Below are 18,443 nucleotides of genomic sequence, written 5' to 3'. Positions count from 1 at the left end.
CGGACCGTGCCCCAGACTTTCCGGGAAGTTAAACGGGACATGCGCTGTTAGTTTTTCCTCAGCTACTGTTATACACAAAGCTTCAGTGTCAACCACAGTGTTGATTAGTCTGTGGTCAAATTATAGTTACTACCTTTTCAGTATGTGTGATGCGTATTATCAACCGGAATGTGTTATAGACGGAGATTGTAATCAATTCACGCAACTACAAAGTATTTACGATAGCAATCCTCAAGAGGTCCAGACAGTTCTTGGTAAATGCGATTAAAAGTTACAAAGAACAAATAACTTAACTATGCTTCCATATTCTAGATTCCCCTCCAACATGTGCAAGCCACGCAGAGTCCTATCCTATTCAGTATTCGGGACAATACTACGACAACACACACCAGGTAAGCCGAAATCGGTAGTTTTACTCCGAAATAGTAAACTGATGCCTAAACTCAGTTACCATCAGCGCATTCTAATGCGGCGGCAGTATAGTAAGTAACCATACTTCTGTTGTGGAATGCACTGTTAAGTTACTGTCGCTTTATGGTATATGGATGAACACGCGGACATTGAATTTAGGACAAGTTTGACCCATTAACCTAACACCCATATAGTGCTTATGCGTGCGCTCATGCGAACATCATGAATTCGTCCCGGAATAGAATATTGTTGCTTTGCTGGGTGTATATGGTGTTGTATTTACTATAATTCACACACACCGTCAGACGTTGCACAACCTGCATTGGAACCAAGCACCACCAGTGAGATGCCAGGAACAAGTAAACAACTTTAGCAGCCATCAGCATGTGACGCAACCTGAGAGCCAAGTTTCATATATTTCTTCAACGTCATCGCCAGGTGAACACCGATCGTCGAAAGTTCGAGGTTTCTTTTGTAATTAAGTTTCTAAAAATGTCTGTAGGAGTTTTCGAGTGTGTAATGCGATCGTTTCACATACATAGTAGGATGGGGCAATGGGCCGCCACTTATACATTTTATCTTCTGTTCCCATTTGGAAATATAAACAAAAATATTCAAAGAGTTATAAAACCGTATCCTTACGACTCCCATGAACCGTTGTTGATTGTTTAAAACTCGATCTGGGTATTTAAATATTATGTGCTAAAGGTGTCCCGTCTTTCCCATTCTATGTGTGCTGACAAGGTTCTATACACGTAGAGGTATGTCAGGAAACTAAATGCACTGCAGGCTCAATTACAGCACTAGGCCTTAACGTTTTAACAATAAACATCACAATGTTATTTTATAGTTATAGTAGGGTGGGGAAAGATGGGACACCTTTATCACGTAATACCCGAATATTTTAGATCGTGTTCTAAACAATCAACAACGGTATTTGGGAGTCGGAAGGATACAGTTATATAATTATTTGAATTTTCTTTGTTTGCTACTAAATGTGACGAGAAAATAGAACGAAAAGGTGTCCCATCTTCCCCCACCCTACTATATCACCATTTCTATCTCTAGATACCTCCGAGGTCGAGATTCGTAAAAAAGAAAGAACTTCATTTACTCACGACCAAGTCCGTCAACTAGAAGCAGATTTCATGGAGAATCATTACCTTACAAGACTTCGACGATATGAGCTTGCGCTTAAACTGAACTTAACAGAACGACAGGTAAGGTCGGGTCTGGGTCACTATTGTTAACACGTTTTTCTATTTAACCGGTATAACCAGACAGTATAAGATACATCCTGAAATACCGGTCTCTTACCATGTTGTACGCTGCTAGTTCTAATCTCAAGACCTTACTATAAGATACAAAATTTTTCAACGCACAGACTAACTTAGGTGTAATCTTGCACGCAAAATTCCGGCGCCGTGGTATAGTGGTTAGCGCGCCTGCCTGTAACCCAGAGGTAATGGGTTAAGGGCTCGATGCTGCTACCATTGTGGGCGTATGTGTCCTTGGGCAAGACACTTGACGGCAATTGCTCCAACCCAGTGGCTAATGGGTTGTCTAAATTATCAGAAATACATAAAAAAAAAGAAAAAATCCAAAAAAAATTACCTACAAAGTAACATACATGGTAACTCGTAAGCTGGCACGAGGTGTTAAACCCGTGTGATAACGACTGTCGTTTTCCGGCCACGCGAGGATAAAGTAAGTTACATCATCATTCAAATTGTCTCTTCAAGTTTTTTTACTTACTTCGCATAAATATCCCTTCAGCTAAAACCACTTTTTTGTTTCAGATAAAAGTCTGGTTTCAAAACAGACGGATGAAACTAAAGCGTGAAAAGACTTGAAACTGCAGATTCTAGGAAATGTGTTTCTGCTTCTGTCTTGCAGGCAATCTGCATATGTGTTTCATTATGTCTTATTATGTATATAGCTGAACCTATACGTGTATGCACGCTTCCAAGGTATATATACCAAACAATACAAACTACACTTGAACTTGGTACGGTTTAAAATCCACAAACGCAATGGCAGTGGTTAGAACACGATTGCACCGTAAAATAGAAATCCCAACCCTTGGCCTAATAATGAGGTCATAATTGAGAGAAAGAAGGTTCCTAAACAGAGGATTTACATCTTTAACCAACCAATATTATTCGAACATATCAAAGAAACCATTAGAGCCGCCACTACTAGTGTCTTGACCAAAGGAACCCACACTTAAGCCGGACAAGGAAACATCTAGAAAGCATTAGGGGGGGTAAAGATTTTTGAAAAAAGAGACTACACATTTGGCAAAAAAAATAATATTTAAAAAAAAATTAAAAAAACTACTATTTTGATGGAAAAACAAAAACAGGACAAAAAACACTATTTGTCAAAAAAATCCTGTTACCATCATCCTGCCAATCATCACTTTCACTTCCACGACTTCCATCCCCATTTTCGTTCTCACTCTCACTCCCGCTGCTCCCACTCCTCCTCTGCCTTTCTCTTCTTCTTCTCCTCCACCTCCTCCTGTCTCTTCTCCTCCTGAGAAAGCGACCCATCTGATCATCTCCAGAGTGAGAGGACATGTCATCGGAGGATTGGGAGCTGTTATCATCATCGTCATCGTTCCCATCATCCTCATCATTATTCTCCTCTACCATGAAATCATCTTCTTCATCATCATCACCTGGAAATTAAAAAACAAATTTAAGTATAAAAAAAAAAGTTTAAAACAAAAATTCCTTTTTTCCCCAATTGTCCTTTTTTGTTATTTACCAACCAACCAACCAACAGAAATTTTTTTTTTTTATAATTAAAAAATGCACAGCAAAAATACCAAAAATCAACTTTTGGCCAAAAATCTCAAAGTATAAATTTTATTTTGCAATATTCCCTGTCCAACATATAAAAAAAGTTCTGGTAAAAAGGCATACCTCGAACTTTACCAACTTCATAAAGTCTACAAACGCTAATTCTTTCGTCTTCGTTATTATCGTCCGAATGTTGCTGACGCTGCAAAAATATTAAAGAATATTAAAAAGAATCTGTAGCCATAAAAACCAAAAGACAAAAATCTATATCTATCTCAACCCATAGTACTTAATATCACCCCATAGTACAGCGACTCTATCTCACCCCATAGCACTTAGTAAGGCAGCAACAGCCATCATAACACAACAGTATGAAACAGAACATCCATGTTTTAAGGACTGCTGTTTCCCGGATACATGATAAAAAAGCAAGTTACATTTATTCATTCATATTTTTTTATAGTTTATACTTTTCTGGGGGTGTTCAGGCATAACAGACAAACAGCTTTAGATATGGTCGTACATTTAGCTGTTTCGTTTCTGACCACTTTTCAAGCTACAAAGCTAGGAAACTTTGTTTAATTTTGGTGAAAGCTGCTTACATCAAACATAATTACCTCAATAACAGCTAAATTACAATCTTTTCCATCAGCAGCAAAGTCATATATTTTATGTTTAGTGTCAGTTACACTGAGTGGTCGATAGTTTTGTGCATCGATAGCAAGGAAGGTTGTGGATCCTGGACTTGAATCATCATTCTCATCTATATCTTCCATCTCCAAATGACTCAGTGATTTTGCTGAAAAATAAATAAGTTTACCAAAAAAAACCCCCCCCCCAAAATATTTTTTAAATAATTCAATTATCTTAAATTGTTTATCACCCTAAAAAAGGAGGTCTCAACCTTATAAATAGTAACTTGTAACTAAGATCTAATTTCCAATTGGTGAATATTATACTTACCAGCATACATAACAGTGCTGTCTCTGTTAAAATGCAAAGTACATTGGTCTATGTATGGAACTGTTCGTAGCAAATGATAATTCCTCAAATCCCACTAAACAAGTATGTTAAGGAAAAAGAAACAGAAACAGTTATTAGTGAATGTTAAATACCTAACATACATGAGTAAATAGAGCTGTCTATATTGTAGACATATGTGTCTTTTAGTAAAACACATAATGGCAATTACTTCAACCCAGTGCTATTGTCAGTCATACGGATTGTTCAAATTGTCAGTCATACACAAAACAATAAAAAAATACTGTTAAAACACAACACCTATATTTCAACAACTGTCAGTGCCCTGTTATACAAGGATAATAAATTACATTCATTTATAAATGGGCAGATAAAATAAGTTACACTGTAATGCAAAAATACAGTTATGCATGTTAGCATAGGCTAAATAATTTTTCACCATAGGCAAAAATGATTGTTTTAACCTAACTGATGTCCTAAGCTTTTACTCTTAAAACTGTTGCTACAATCCCGCACATAAATGATTTTTCAGAATATATTACATGTAAAACATCATTAAGAATTTGTTATTTTTAAAGGATACAACTTCTGTGTTGATGATTACTTCCGTTCCTCGTGGGTGAAAAATACCCGACATACTCGAGTTAAACTTATCAAACTTATGGATTGGTTCAGTAGAACTGACTCTAGGATCCCAAAGCAAGCCGTCAGATAGGACAAGATCATCATTTGGTGAAAAAGTAGCTTTGTTACAAGTATATTGCTTTGCAAGGTTCACTTTTTCTAAGGTTTGAATAATTTGGCCAGTGGCTGCGTCGTAAATCTAAAGAAAATTTGGGTTTAGAGTACTGATTTGGGGGGTAAATTACCCCAAGAGACTAAATTTCCTCGTTTAGGTCAGAGGGTAAATGAGCTATTAATCAAAATATTTACATCAGATACAGATTGAAAAATTTTGTCAGTTTTTTCATAAATGAGCACCATTAAAAAAGTTAAAAACAAAAGATAAAAGGGTAAAACATACAAAAATTTAAGAACGTCTGTGCTAGACTCACCAGAGCAGATGAATCTTTAGTTCCAATCACTCGATCTTGAGTGGTCTTGGAAAACTCAACATGGTACGCACCACGATAGTTAAACCTGGTCATATAATGTAATGTTGATATATAACTCATCACCACAAATAAAGAAAAATATTCTCTTGGGTAAACACTAAACATATATCATAACAAAACAGGATCAAACTTATTCATGTAGTCTACTAGACATGCAAAGCTAAAATATTGTGGAAACCTCATTTTTAGTACAAAAAACAAACCATTTTGACTCCATATTCATATATGTATATTATTGACCCCATATAAATTATGTATATATTAAAAGAAAAACCAATTACTTTGACTCCATATTTTCCACATTAAACATGGTGCATGGGTTGCTAAACACTCCTTCTGCAACTGTTAGTAACCTCTCCCCATCCCTTGAAGGTTCAAGACAAACAATTGGAGCATTAGCGCAATTCTCAATCACTCTGTCCTGTTCCGTGTCGAGGCTATGAAACGTGATGTCTCCTTGGAAATTGCCGACTGCTAAGCTCAGGTCATCAGGCTGTGATAGATTTTATTAATATTAATTATAAAACTTTATAAAAAAAAGTAGGATTTACGATCGTTTATGAAGTTTAGTATACCACCTACTACAGATGTGTGTTAATTTGAATAAAACAAAGCACATAAATATAAATAATTTCACATACTTTTCAGAAATTATATTATTGTAATGGATAATGTTAGATGACAATATTATTGTTAACATGTTATTACATAAATACTGAATTAACAGCTAACAACAATTCAAAGTTTGCAGTAATTTATGTGGACACAAACAAACAAATACAATTGTTTAACAACAATTGAAGCAAGATGGTGACTAAATAAAAGTAAACTTAATTCAATAGTTAGTTTGAAATGGGATTTTAAGCGAAAACTATAAATCCAAAAATTTATCTGTTTAAAAAAACACTAAAATATCGATAAATCTGCCTATTAGAAGATAATGAAGTCTAAATAATATTAAACATGATGCAAACTACCCACCATGAATGCACAACATGTGTAAGGAACATTCTCTTGGTCAGGTGGTCGGAAAACAAAACTCGGTCGAAACCTGGATTAACACATTAGTGAATATTAAGCATAATTATAAATATTGATTCTAAAAACTGAAATCGTTTTGACATTGGGTTATATTGGTTCTTTTACGAAGTTTAAAATCAAATTTACCGTTATTTTTTTTCTTTTTGAAAAGATTCTAAAAGATTCTGTTTCTAGTTTAAATATAAAATAACTTATTTTTTCAAAATTAAATTTGTACTTATTCTTTAACCCCACCTGCTATAGATGAACTGTCGATCACGAGCGCAACCCCCCACACCACCCCATCTGGGGGTGATTTGACGTCGAAAATATCTCGATGCAATGTTTATCGGAGCTTCTGCTCGATACAAAGGCTTCGGACAACAGTGTGACCTGTAGGTGTATATAAGTGGCTTATATGAGACGTGGTAAGAATGGGTTAGATATAATTCTGACTAAAAGTAGTCCCAAAACTTTGTTTATTTTTAATCCATTTTCAGTATTTTGGGAAAAAACTTGCACTAAAATGGTCATAGCTTGCACTCCTATGCTATTCTTTCATTCAACATATTACAAACAAAATATTTAGTTAGTCATGCTTACCTAGAATGAAAACATGAATCATCTTACCCCAACCTACACTATGTAAACATGGGCCATCTTACCCCAACCTAAAATAACACATATCCCATCTTACCCCAACCTAAAACAACGCAAACCCCATCTTACCCCAACCTACTGCATGTAAAAGGACCTTACCTTGTTAAAGAGAATTCTGGCACGGTCACAACAGGGTTCTCACAATGTGCGTGTTGTGATTTAAGGAAGTCAGCAACTATTGTGTTAAGTGTTGGGGTGTGGGAATCTTTATCAGCACCTAGGAGACCTGGTTCAACTACAGTTACTCGTCCATTTGATGATAATCGATATTTCTGAATGTCCATACCACTGGGTTCGGTAGTTTGACCATTTTCTAATCGGTTACGGAATTTCATTTTCTGCTGGGAAAAATAGAGTGAATAACAAATTTTAATTATTTCTCAAATATTATATACAAAAGCATATAATAAACAGCACATATACTATGTAATAATTGTAGGAAAAAAATAAGCCAAATATATTTATAAGATAAAACAAAAAATTTCTAACTTATACCAACTTTGTAAAGTTTTTATTTCTTGAATATTGCTACGTTTATTCAATAACAACTTATTTTGCAGAATTGAAACACTTTTGGGCATAGTTGTAACCTTTGTGTTGGTGACACATTTCCAATTTAAAGTATCTTTGTGAACTTTACTTCACTTTAATAGTTGTTACATTCATTTAAGACCAACTTTTATTATCACACAAGAAAACACAGCTCTAACCTTTTGTGTAGGTGTGCACATAACAGAGGAATGAGGGGGTAAAGCTGGGGTTGAACCATGAGCGTGTGTTCCTCTGTTAAAGGAGATTTTCCGACTTGCTGGGGTCGATGCATCTCCAGCACCTCCAGTGAGTGCCTGTAACCACAGTTTTAAAAGTTGGCACTAGGTGCGCCTAACGTGCACTTACACCATGCACTTTCTAAGTGTCAGTTACATACACTGGAATAGCCAGAAATCAATAAAAGGGGGGAGGCTTTCAAGACGTTTTTTACTTTAACTTTATTTTATTCATTTATCAAATATATACACAAATGGAATCGCGACACCACCACTTACATGCCGGACAAGATTCTTTGGAGTTGAAAGCACAGATGGACTGAATGTGGTTGGTGTGTTGAGTAAAGCTTCCTTTGCCAATGATGCTGCACTTGAATGTAAACCAGACCATTGTAGATGGTTGTGTATGAGCTGAAGCAACTCGCGATTATCGTAACGTATCACGGTTTGTGAAACAATGTGAGCCTGGTGATGGATAAATAAGTTAGATAGATAGCAGTAAGGGGAAATATTAAAACATTATTTCAATTAAGTAAAGATATTTTTGGGTTAAAAAGTTTTAGATGAAAAATTATTAATTTGTTTTTTTTGTTTCGTTTTGTAAATTTTTATTGGGAAAATTGTTATTAAAACTTATTAATATCCAGAACAAGACAGTCCAAACATCAGTTATTTGGTCAACCTACCTTTCTTAAGCTTTCCAGGTCCATTCTAAACGCACTCGGCTTCCCGGATACTTGTTCTGTTGTTAGAAAATAAGTCAAAAATATTAGGCATAAAATGTAGGTATTGTAAAAAGCAATGGGCGAAATCAGGTCCAAAACCCAGGTCCTTGACAAGGACCTCAATCACTAAGGTTAAAAAAAATTTTTAAAACCTGTTAGTTCTTCCATGTATTTGCAAAACCTCGCGTGTTGCTTTTTTCGATCCTGCATCACTGGTTGTCTCGTCAATGCTTGTAGCTGGCCATTGTTAAACATTGGAAGCATGGATGCAATCTGTTTCACTGTTTCACATCGACACAAACCACACAAGGCCTGAAATAACATGGGAGTGCACCAGTAAGAGTGAATTCAAAATGCAAGGCATAAGTCACATAACAAAATGAGTTCAAATAAAAACTCTTAAAAAAAATAAAAAGTAGGGCATTAAAATCATGTAATATGTACTTTTGAATGCAATTTTGATAAGATAGATATACATATAAACTTTCTATATGGAATATTTCTTATGTTTGTTGTTGTTACCATACCTTGCATGCTAGTAACCTCAAATCATCAGCATGAACAGCAGGGTGGGTGATGGTGAGGAGATGGAGCAGGATCTGGATAATTATAGAATAGTTGATAAAAGAATGAATAAATCGTGCTTTATTCTCGCATAGCCGGAAAACGACAGTCGTTGTAACTTGAATGTTCTGTTTCATACACTTCGTGCCATATTACAAGTTACCACAAATAATGTAATCTTTTAATAGTATTTATGTTTGATAAAGATGGTATTATGCATATGCTGGTAACAGAAGTAATAATATAGTTTTGTATGAAAATTGAATAGAAGATTAAGTGTACGAAACAGAACACCAAGCCCGGATAAATAAGATATATTCATTAATCTGTAAACTAAGTAACAATACACTGAAGTAGCAAACATATATATATAACCTTGATTCCGTTATTAGTCTTCACACATTCCCACAACTTCCTTCTTGCTTCATCAATAAACTTGGAGACCGATCGATTTTGAGGAGTTGTGTTTACCACCCTACCCACTGTACCTTCAAACTAAACACATTTTACAGTTACACAAATCAAGTTTGTTCTATAGTAGATTGTCAGGTCGTGCCTTCACGCAACTTTTGTTTACGTTAGAAGTTTAACTTGATAATAATGAAACATAAATAGATTGTTTGTCTACTAGGTGTTGCGACCACACTTATTTTCTTCCAATTAATTGTAAATATAATTTTAAAAGTAAGCGTGATATAACAACTGTTGTTTTGTCGCTATATCCTGTCTTTTAGTTTAAAATGTTTCTAAATCTTCGCTACCGTAATCAAAGAGACAAAAAAATTATAATTTTTTAACGATTTATCATACTAAATGGTGCAGTAATGAGTAAGTTTATTCTATGTGGGTGAGGTCCCCCAGCAAGGCACACCATTGGTCTTAGGATTTAGGCCAGAATTGACCCATTACCCCCAAGGGTGAATGGGTGTTTAAATATGATTGGATATGTAATCTACAGAAGCCTTTATGCATATTAATTTTGCACTTGCTGTTGCTATCCTTTCCACCCTTGAATTACTACCCCTGCATACACTTGTTTGCAAGCCTACCTTATACTGAGGACCACACACACAATTCACAATGACAGCCAGAGCTGATTTTTGAGGTTCTGGTTCAATTCCTGTATATGATTCTCCTTCTGCTACATTTAACAAGATGCTGTGGAAGAAAAATAGAAAATTATGACTTTTTATCTTGATTGACAAAGTATGATTTATATGTAACAGTAAAATATTGCTGCTGTGTTTAGGTACATTGTGTTGTAGCCATGGGTAAAATGGTGTATATTATTAGCAAATCACAGAATTTTACAGGCCTACCAGTAATGAAGTTTTTTTGGCATAAAAATGTAGACAAATTGATTCAGTGAACATCCATGTTATAACGACTGTGTTTGTGGCCATGTGAGGGTGAAGTAAGTTCATTCATTCACACCAAAAAGGCTATTTATTTATCCATTTTTTTTCAAATAAGATAATACTTTAGATTTTATGTTTAAATGCTTTTCACACACCTGATACCAGTTTCGGGCGTGGAAGAATCCGGAATGTTGATTGTTTCACAAAGTTGCAATTGTGCTTTGGTGGATAAAGTGACCACTGCAAGGCAATCAAGTGCAGAACGTAACGTTTCTGCTTTACCATTGTAGTTGGACCACTCGCATGTGATTGCAATCAACTGAGATAAAAATGCATAAAAAAAACCAAAGGTTAAAAATAACAGTAAAACTCATTAAACATGAAATCAATTCTATGTCACATAGAAAATAATACAAAAAGTAATAGATTTTAATAATAAATACAAACATGAATACTTTAACATAGATTTTATAATTTTGTACAAAAACATGATTTCGTTTTTTTAACATATTTTTTTAACTTTTTGTGATAACTTTGTCTAAACATAAATTCAGTAAATTTTTATTTTTTAATTCGGTTTAACTTTTGGCGTTTTAAAAGATATTATTTGAAATACCTTGAGAAGTAATTTAACCCCATCCAGTGTCATGAAGGATTGCACTGGGTGCCAGTTAACAAGCACAGATGGAGGAATAGCTGAGTAAGTTTGTTCCAAGCCAAGCAAGAAGTCAAGATATTCAAGAACATTTTCGCGATCACAATCAATCACCTTAGTAATAGAAATGTAAGTGATATCTGATATGTGAATGTAATTATGGTTTGTCAGGCCAAAAAATTAAGTAATGTCGCGGAAAAAGTAATTTAACTATAAGTTGTAGTTTAAAAATTAAAAAAAGCACTGGATAAATCACTAAAATTGTAAAATCACTAAACTGTTTATTAAAAAATAAAATTTATTTGTTTTTTGTAATGACTTGAATGAGAATATCAATGCACTTTAGTATGTACATATGCAGGGTCATTTAAGTTAAACAAAATTCATTACTTAAGTGAACTTTTAAAAACGACAAACCATTCATTTATATAAACAGGTGTACATGAAACTTGTAGGTTCAAAGAACATTAAAACAACACATGAAACAAACTTAATAAAAAATAGAATCAATGTTGAAATATATTTGAACAAATTACCTTTGATTGACTCGTATGACGTGAAGTGTCTTCTTGAACTTGTAATTGTTGTTTCACCATCTTTACTTTAATAAGAAGGTGAGTTTCAAAGTATCTGAATAAACAATAAATGTTACCAACAACCATTAAACACAAAATAGAGAGTGATTTAGGATAGGCTATTTAAATGTATTGTTTGTAATATAAGAACTACAGAAATTATGCGTAAGATAGAGGCCTGTTTTGAATAACAGTGTTGTAATTACAGAATTGAAAATAATACAAAGACTGAAACTAAAAAGAATAAATGTCATTTATTTATCGATTTATACTTGCTTGGTGGGGCATGACAGTTGTTATAAAACTGGTGTTTTTTGTAAATTTGCTGTAAGTGGTTATTATCTGTTTTGTTTTTTGACTGACAATTCAGACAACCATGGAAAACTGCTCAGTTTGAGCAGTGACTGTTATGTGCCCGAGGACACATACACGACACACCCACAACAAGGCTAGAGACGAGCCTTGAACACATATCCTCTGACCTCTAGTATATGTAAGCTCTAACCACTGAGCCACAGGGCCAGCATATAAAAATATATGTATTTATAATATATATAAAAACACCCACTTTCTTAATGTTGCACATGTAGTGCGTGCAGCTTGACGATACGTATACTGGTTCTCCTCATCAGTTACATTGATGTCCCCGTCTCCACTGATGATCGGAAGAGTACTCAGCACGTTTAGGAGTTTACGAAGAGCATTCTGTGTCAAACAGCCAAAATAACTTAACAAAAAAGCTACTAAAACATTTTAGAAAATATTTAGACAAAAACTACTACTATAAAACAAAACACTTGAAAAAAAGCTACTAAACATTTAGTTTTACAAGAATGAAATAATCAGGTTTTATCGTTTGGTTAAAATGTTTGGCACTGTACATTTTGAGATTCAATCATGTTTTACAGTTTTTGTGAAAAACTATTTAAATTTTTAAAATGAGTCAGTTTAAACTGTTTTTTTTTTTGATTTTCCAGTGTGAAACAGGCACCAAGGCACGCAATAGTTTGTACCTGTTGGTCAAACAACTTGAGAATGATTCGGAATTGGAAAGAAATGGAGAAGAAGAGAGCAGCGTGGCATCTTCCGGACTCATGGGAGCATTCAAGGAGCCATGCTGTGTATTTGACCAAGTTAAGCAAAACCTAAAATCAGAAAAAAAGCATTTTAAGTTAAAAGAGACCTACAGTTTTGGGAAGTTTACGAAAACCAAAAATCAAAATTATATATTATGCTCAAATTGGATCCAAGATTTTTTCAAATGTTTTTTTACTCAGGTGTTTTTTCTGATTTTTTTTTACTGAAACTGATTTGTTTTATGAACCTTTGGCGGTGACTTTACTTACTTTAGACGGAAGCTGGCAAATTCTATCCATGGCGTCTCGGTTATAAGCAAGATAGTAGAGACAGATAGAAACACCTGTAGCACCCATGGAGGGACGAATAACCGACAGAAGGCGTTGAACTCCTAAATTTTCAACAAATTCTGCAGCAATCTGATAAAGTATTTTAATGTTGGTAAGGCTACTAATATTCTATGGCTCTATGCAATATATATAAAACTAGAATATCCTATTTTAAAGGGACAATTCAAATCATTTTAAAAACAAAAGTGTAATATATTATGTCTTTTTTAAAAGAATATGTACGTAAAAGTATCCTATTCCTGAGATTTAAGGCAGAGTTGGCCTGTTACCCTGAGTGCTACAACCCATTTGGGAATTTAGTAAGTTATTTTTTTGTGTAAAAATTTATAACCAAAAAAATTCTAAAACACCTTGTTGTGACAAAGAAGAGAAGCAAAAAATCGAAGAGCAGAGAACGTTAGCAAGCCATCGTTAGTTATACTTTTTTCAAGATAATGTCTGACCAGATCAAGAGCTTTTAGTTCAAGGAAAATTGAGAGAAGATCTTGATATTCACCTGGTGGAAAAAAGCAATAATAAATTAAAATAGGTAAGGAATTTAGGTGTTGGTATCTTTATAAAAGAGAGGGAACTTTAATTGCTACTAAATATGCAGCAATCAAAATTTGACACCTTATGATGTACCAGAGCGATTTATATTCCGACAATTCTTAGCATCATCTTAATTAAATACAGCTTCATTATGAATTTGCAGATATCCATATATATTATATATATATATACCAGATAAGAAAATGTTTGTTTTTTACGATATTTTTTTTTCTATATCTTATCTACAAAAAAAATATATATATATATATTTACAATTAAAATAATACCTACCAAGTGGAGTTAAGAAGTTAAGAATATATCGTTCACAAACACTTGAAGATAAAGGAGGTGCGAGACTGTAGGAACATCCAATAACTATCGGCATCATGTCAACCCTGGGATAAAGAAATATTTTATTAAAGAAATGCAACTTAGGATTTGGAAATCCACTGTCTAGAAATTGGTAGAGCTAGATTAGGTTAGTGCAATGCTATGGGCTGAAGGCCAAGTTTGCAAAAAAAGGAATAAATAGTAGTTGTAGATCAGTTGAAAAAATACAATAAACTGAAATGGCAAAATTAAAAATACAATAAACTGAAATGGCAAAAATTAAAAATACAATAAACTAAAATGGCAAACCCAATTAAATATTATATATATATAATACATATATAGGGAGTAAGTCAGATGATAAAATAATCCTGCAGTTAAACCAGAAGACCACGATGTCGATAAGTGCACCATAAAAAAGGCACAACCAGTAAGTGAACACAGAACAAATTACAAACTAAGCGACAAAACAGCATTCGCTGACAAATTTGCCCCACACACTTACCAACTACTATTGCTGACTTCGCTATCCATTATCTCATTCATCAACGGCAAACTTATAAAATCCTTTTTCTTTTTCTGTACTGGTGATGATAATGGTGACTCTATTGACGAACCAACGTTATTTTCGGTTTGATTCTTGTTATGTAAGGTTTTTGTTTCATGTTTTTCTTTTTTTGCTTTGCTGCATTCCTCTGTAGCAGACAGTTTCCGCTTTTTAACACTTGAGTTTTTTACAGGGTTGGATGTTGTGTCAGTTTGATTGCAAGAAGTTGTTTCTGGTTGCTTTGGTTGCAAATCACACTTTGTTGTCTCAGATTGTTCATTTTCAGGATATTTTCCAGGCTCAATTAAATTCCATAAGCGGCGCAATAGAATTGGAACCTAAATATTCAAAATAAACTTTACAAAAGGTAGCTATTGTTTGAATTTTGTTACTTTTTAAAGAATCCAAAAATCACATGTAAATATATACACAGATTTATGCTATGCAGAAATGTAACAGAATGGTTTCTGCGTTTCTCTACTCTGGTATAGTGGAAAAAGTGCTAACCCAAGTCTAAAGAGATATATTTTATATTTACATACCAATGCAGAACTTTCACTATGACGCTGGGAACATATCTCATGATGTTCCAACAAATAAGAATATATTCCAGTGGCGTATGTACATAGAGGTTCAGGTTTTGTTTTGATCCAACGCTCCAGTAAAGTAAAAGCTTCCGTCTAAATTTAAACATTTTTATTAAAAAACTCCTTTTTTGTAATGACACTGTCGACCGAATACAAACATGATTTTCACTTTTGTTTTGACAATTTTATATTCATAAAATTAGGGTGACAGAGTATTGTATGTTTAAGATTTTACTGGCCAATGCTCCTTTAGTTTTTTTTACTAGCTTTGCAATTCCTTTTAATGGGAGGAAATCGGTTATTGGAAAATAGATAATACCAAATCAATTGAAAAAAATTAAAAGTAATAACATTTTTACATTTGATGAAAAGATTTTTGTCATGTCCAGACCAGGCATCACACCAAGAAGAAAACGTGCCGACACTGAACGAAGTGATGTCTCGTTATCATCAGGATTGGTGGTTGAATGCAAATATGTGTTGATTACTTTGTCCAAGAACTGACTATGGTGCTTGGTAAGAACTTTAAGGAATTTACCAAATGAACAGTTGGGTATGATGTAAACTGTGGGAAAGTGTAATGGTTAGATGGATGCTACACAACCAAATAAAGGTTTAGAACAAAAACTGCAAAACATGACTGAATTTTAAAATGTATTGGTATAATAACTAGAATATGCTTACTTGGATGTCTATCATCAAATGGATCTGGATCCTGTTTATGAAAATCTTCAGTTTCTTTTTCAACTCGTTCAGAAAGTCTGAATAAAAAAAAGTCTGTTTAAATTTACCTGCACAACACAAATACTGTAAAAAATATAATATAAATCACATTAATCCAAACTTGTACAACAAACAATATATATAATATATATATATATTATTATTTTATATATATAAATCTTAAATGGTAGCCATTGAAAGCTTATTAATTAAAAACTAACTTTGTTAGAATTGATACAGGTTCAGATCCAGGTTCAGTGCTTTCTAACTGATTTAATTCCTCCATTATTTCACTGAGATATGTTTTAGCATCATCCGTGGCTGTTGGTGCAGTTGCAGCAGCCATTTTGTTAGTAACAGATTGTAGACTGTGTTATATTGTAGTTAGGCTGTGTAGAAAACAATGTTATGGCGTATTAATATAATGTATAACAACAAAAATTTACAGATATCATAGCTTATCAGAATACAATTCTGAATTTTTTATTCCTAAATTTTCCAACACCATGATTGTGTCTTCAACACAGATATGATGAGTAAAGTTAATAATAAAATAAAAAACAATTGAAAAAAAACAATAACTACTTTCTGAACATGGAATGAAAAATGTAAATATCCATGTATGTGAATAACTGCAGAAAACATATTATTTTAAACCTTGAAACTTAAAATCAGTTTTTAAAGGTTCAATAGTGTGCTCATGTCCTTTATTTATCGTGCTTTTCAGTTCTCGAGCTGCATGTGAAAGTTGAAGGGTGGCTTCTGGATGAGCTGTTCCAGGTAGCAAGGTACACTCCCTCTCCAGTAGCGCAGATATTCCATCTAGTAAGTCATGGAAACCAAAAGAAAGAGCGGCACGTCGCAAGCGATTTAAATCTTTGTAAAAAACGTGCGATTTTTCTGGTAGTTTTTTGGCGCTGCGTAGAATTTTCTGCACGTCAGTCTGTAGCCCTGTGGCACGAGTCCACGCTACAGTTGGTTGGGAATAACTTCTTTTCATAAACCTTTTCGACTGAACTGGGAAGCTGGGAATTGAGGGCTTCTTGCTGGATAAGCTTTCAGGCCACATAGAAGCAGGTGCTAGCTGGTTGAAGTTACCCAGCCATGGTATGCAGTTCAAACCTACAGGGAGTATGGATAAAACCAAGTTTGATTTAGTTTTGCTGTCCGCCCATGAATAGATGATGCCAAACCATTCAGTGGCTAATTTCACCAGAGCAACTTTACTCTCCATTTTTAAACTTCCATGCAATACAACACTAAATGATGGATGGGTTGAAATGTCTTCTACCTCTGTTGGAGTTATTGGCAGCAAAAGATGGCGGGATAAAACAGGGGGGTTTCTGATGTCTGATATATTAAGAAAACCAACAATACTTATTTTATCTTTAACTGTAAAGATTTCAGCTTCTAATGAACTGTTGATCGACTTTTGAGCTTTTGGTGAGGGAAAAATTGAAATTCGACTGGAAAGATTCCCACAACTTAATGTTGTTTCAAAAGTTTTTAATGTATTGTTTAAAAATTTGTCAATAGATGTCGCAACCATGCCTGGCAAACCCATTTCTGGGGTTTTTGTTTCAAGTAGTGGGACAACTGAACCTAAATCTTCATTTATCTTCAATATTTCATGCAATAAATAATAGCTGCCACTCAATTTCAAATTCTGTAGTGTTTCAATGCAGAGGAAATGTAAGTTACATGGAAATTCAAACAAAGAATTTTTTGTTTGAGCATTTTTGAGGGCATCTAGACTTTCTACAGACACAATCCCACCATCAGTGATAACTATTACAGTGCAAGATTGCATTCGACCCCAAGTTTTTACAACAAAATGATTCAGATAGTTTACAAACGAACTAAAATCAGCCTTGTCGCCAATCTTAAGCGCTTTCAATCCGTTTTTTAGCATGGAGAGATCCCTTGTAAAATCACTTAGTACAGTAACACTGGACGAACAAGATAACAGCGCCATGCTTTCCAGCTTAAACTTACTGGTAACGTGATCCAATATTTGGTTTGTGCATTCTTCTGCAATATTAAATCTCGTTGTCTTTTTTTCTTCGCCCTCAAACACATTGCGCCACATAGAAAGAGACGCATCAACAGCAACAATAACAGGCATGGTGCACTTTCACAGCTTCTTGGAAATTCCCTTAACAATGACGAAAAACAAACCCGCATTGTGACATAACAAAACAGATGAGCGCAAGGTTTGTTAAAACAGAAGTCTCACCCCGCAATTCGCCATTGTCACCAGGTAGGTAGGTAACATATGAAGCACTTCGTTAGCACGACTAGTTACCCACTTTAGTAATAGTTGGGTCGGGTATTATCGTTGGCCACTGTTGTCAATCTATATAATAACTTTGGTAGTAAGCAGAGACATTTGAAGAATTATAAAACTGTATCCTCAAGACTCCCATAGACCATTGTAAATGGTTCAAACACGATCGGGATGTTTAGACATAATGTGCTAAATGCGTCCCGTCTTGCCTCACCTACTATATCTCTGAAAAGAGATAGAATCAACTCACCTGCTATAACCGTGAACTAAATACAAAGTGAAACTAAAAAAAGGTGTTAACAACTCGTTCCCATTCATTAGAGCTCTGCTCTCTTGTTATATCGTATAAAGTTTCAGCAATTAAGGAGAAAGG

At 34.3% G+C, this 18,443-nt stretch overlaps 3 protein-coding genes across 6 annotated transcripts; 1 reads left to right on the top strand and 2 right to left on the bottom strand.

The window, feature by feature from the left end:
- Positions 1-6: 6 nt before the first annotated feature.
- On the top strand, positions 7-2,415 carry mox (transcription factor protein). Of its 3 annotated transcripts, none has more exons than XM_026835342.1 (5): positions 7-254; positions 313-392; positions 717-885; positions 1,480-1,631; positions 2,211-2,415. In XM_026835342.1, the coding sequence occupies exons 1-5, from the start codon at positions 143-145 to the stop codon at positions 2,262-2,264; spliced, it is 567 nt and encodes a 188-aa protein (XP_026691143.1). In that variant the 5' UTR covers positions 7-142; the 3' UTR covers positions 2,265-2,415.
- LOC100175926 (DDB1- and CUL4-associated factor 1) lies at positions 2,411-16,181 on the bottom strand. 2 transcript variants are annotated; one of them, XM_018812946.2, is made up of 31 exons: positions 16,005-16,181; positions 15,745-15,821; positions 15,420-15,625; positions 15,016-15,153; positions 14,432-14,811; positions 13,888-13,991; positions 13,416-13,561; positions 12,985-13,134; positions 12,652-12,783; positions 12,207-12,343; positions 11,600-11,693; positions 11,025-11,177; positions 10,564-10,727; positions 10,100-10,208; positions 9,426-9,545; positions 9,014-9,085; positions 8,639-8,798; positions 8,448-8,503; positions 8,041-8,226; positions 7,705-7,839; positions 7,094-7,335; positions 6,590-6,727; positions 6,296-6,365; positions 5,596-5,807; positions 5,255-5,339; positions 4,783-5,022; positions 4,182-4,275; positions 3,836-4,017; positions 3,342-3,420; positions 2,813-3,094; positions 2,411-2,658 (listed from the first exon to the last, which is right to left on the bottom strand). In XM_018812946.2, exons 1-31 carry the CDS (start codon positions 16,127-16,129, stop codon positions 2,570-2,572), a joined length of 4,557 nt encoding a protein of 1,518 aa, XP_018668491.1. In that variant the 5' UTR covers positions 16,130-16,181; the 3' UTR covers positions 2,411-2,569. The 2 variants fall into 2 exon arrangements, with proteins under 2 accessions (XP_018668491.1, XP_002123152.1); XM_002123116.4 differs by having other exon boundaries at positions 7,094-7,332.
- LOC101243230 (integrator complex subunit 14) lies at positions 16,173-18,381 on the bottom strand. The gene has a single exon (XM_004226289.4). It carries the CDS (start codon positions 17,906-17,908, stop codon positions 16,430-16,432), a length of 1,479 nt encoding a protein of 492 aa, XP_004226337.1. The 5' UTR covers positions 17,909-18,381; the 3' UTR covers positions 16,173-16,429.
- Positions 18,382-18,443: the final 62 nt, after the last annotated feature.

This window comes from Ciona intestinalis, chromosome 8, assembly GCF_000224145.3.
Source record: "Ciona intestinalis chromosome 8, KH, whole genome shotgun sequence".
NCBI lineage: Eukaryota > Metazoa > Chordata > Ascidiacea > Phlebobranchia > Cionidae > Ciona > Ciona intestinalis.
Note: the sequence above shows the minus strand (reverse complement) of the source record. Positions and strands in the feature narration are given on the sequence as shown.

Excerpts from the sequence above, each read along its gene's own strand:
- mox (XM_026835342.1), top strand. The coding sequence starts at position 143 with ATGTGTGATGCGTATTATCAACCGGAATGTGTTATAGACGGAGATTGT. Across the intron at positions 255-312 it reads AGAGGTCCAGACAGTTCTTG|ATTCCCCTCCAACATGTGCA; the intron begins GTAAATGCGATT and ends TCCATATTCTAG. Across the intron at positions 1,632-2,210 it reads TGAACTTAACAGAACGACAG|ATAAAAGTCTGGTTTCAAAA; the intron begins GTAAGGTCGGGT and ends TTTTTGTTTCAG.
- LOC100175926 (XM_018812946.2), bottom strand. The coding sequence starts at position 16,129 with ATGGCTGCTGCAACTGCACCAACAGCCACGGATGATGCTAAAACATAT. Across the intron at positions 9,086-9,425 it reads AGACTAATAACGGAATCAAG|ATCCTGCTCCATCTCCTCAC; the intron begins GTTATATATATA and ends ATAATTATCCAG. Across the intron at positions 5,340-5,595 it reads GTGGAAAATATGGAGTCAAA|GTTTAACTATCGTGGTGCGT; the intron begins GTAATTGGTTTT and ends TTATATGACCAG.
- LOC101243230 (XM_004226289.4), bottom strand. The coding sequence starts at position 17,908 with ATGCCTGTTATTGTTGCTGTTGATGCGTCTCTTTCTATGTGGCGCAAT.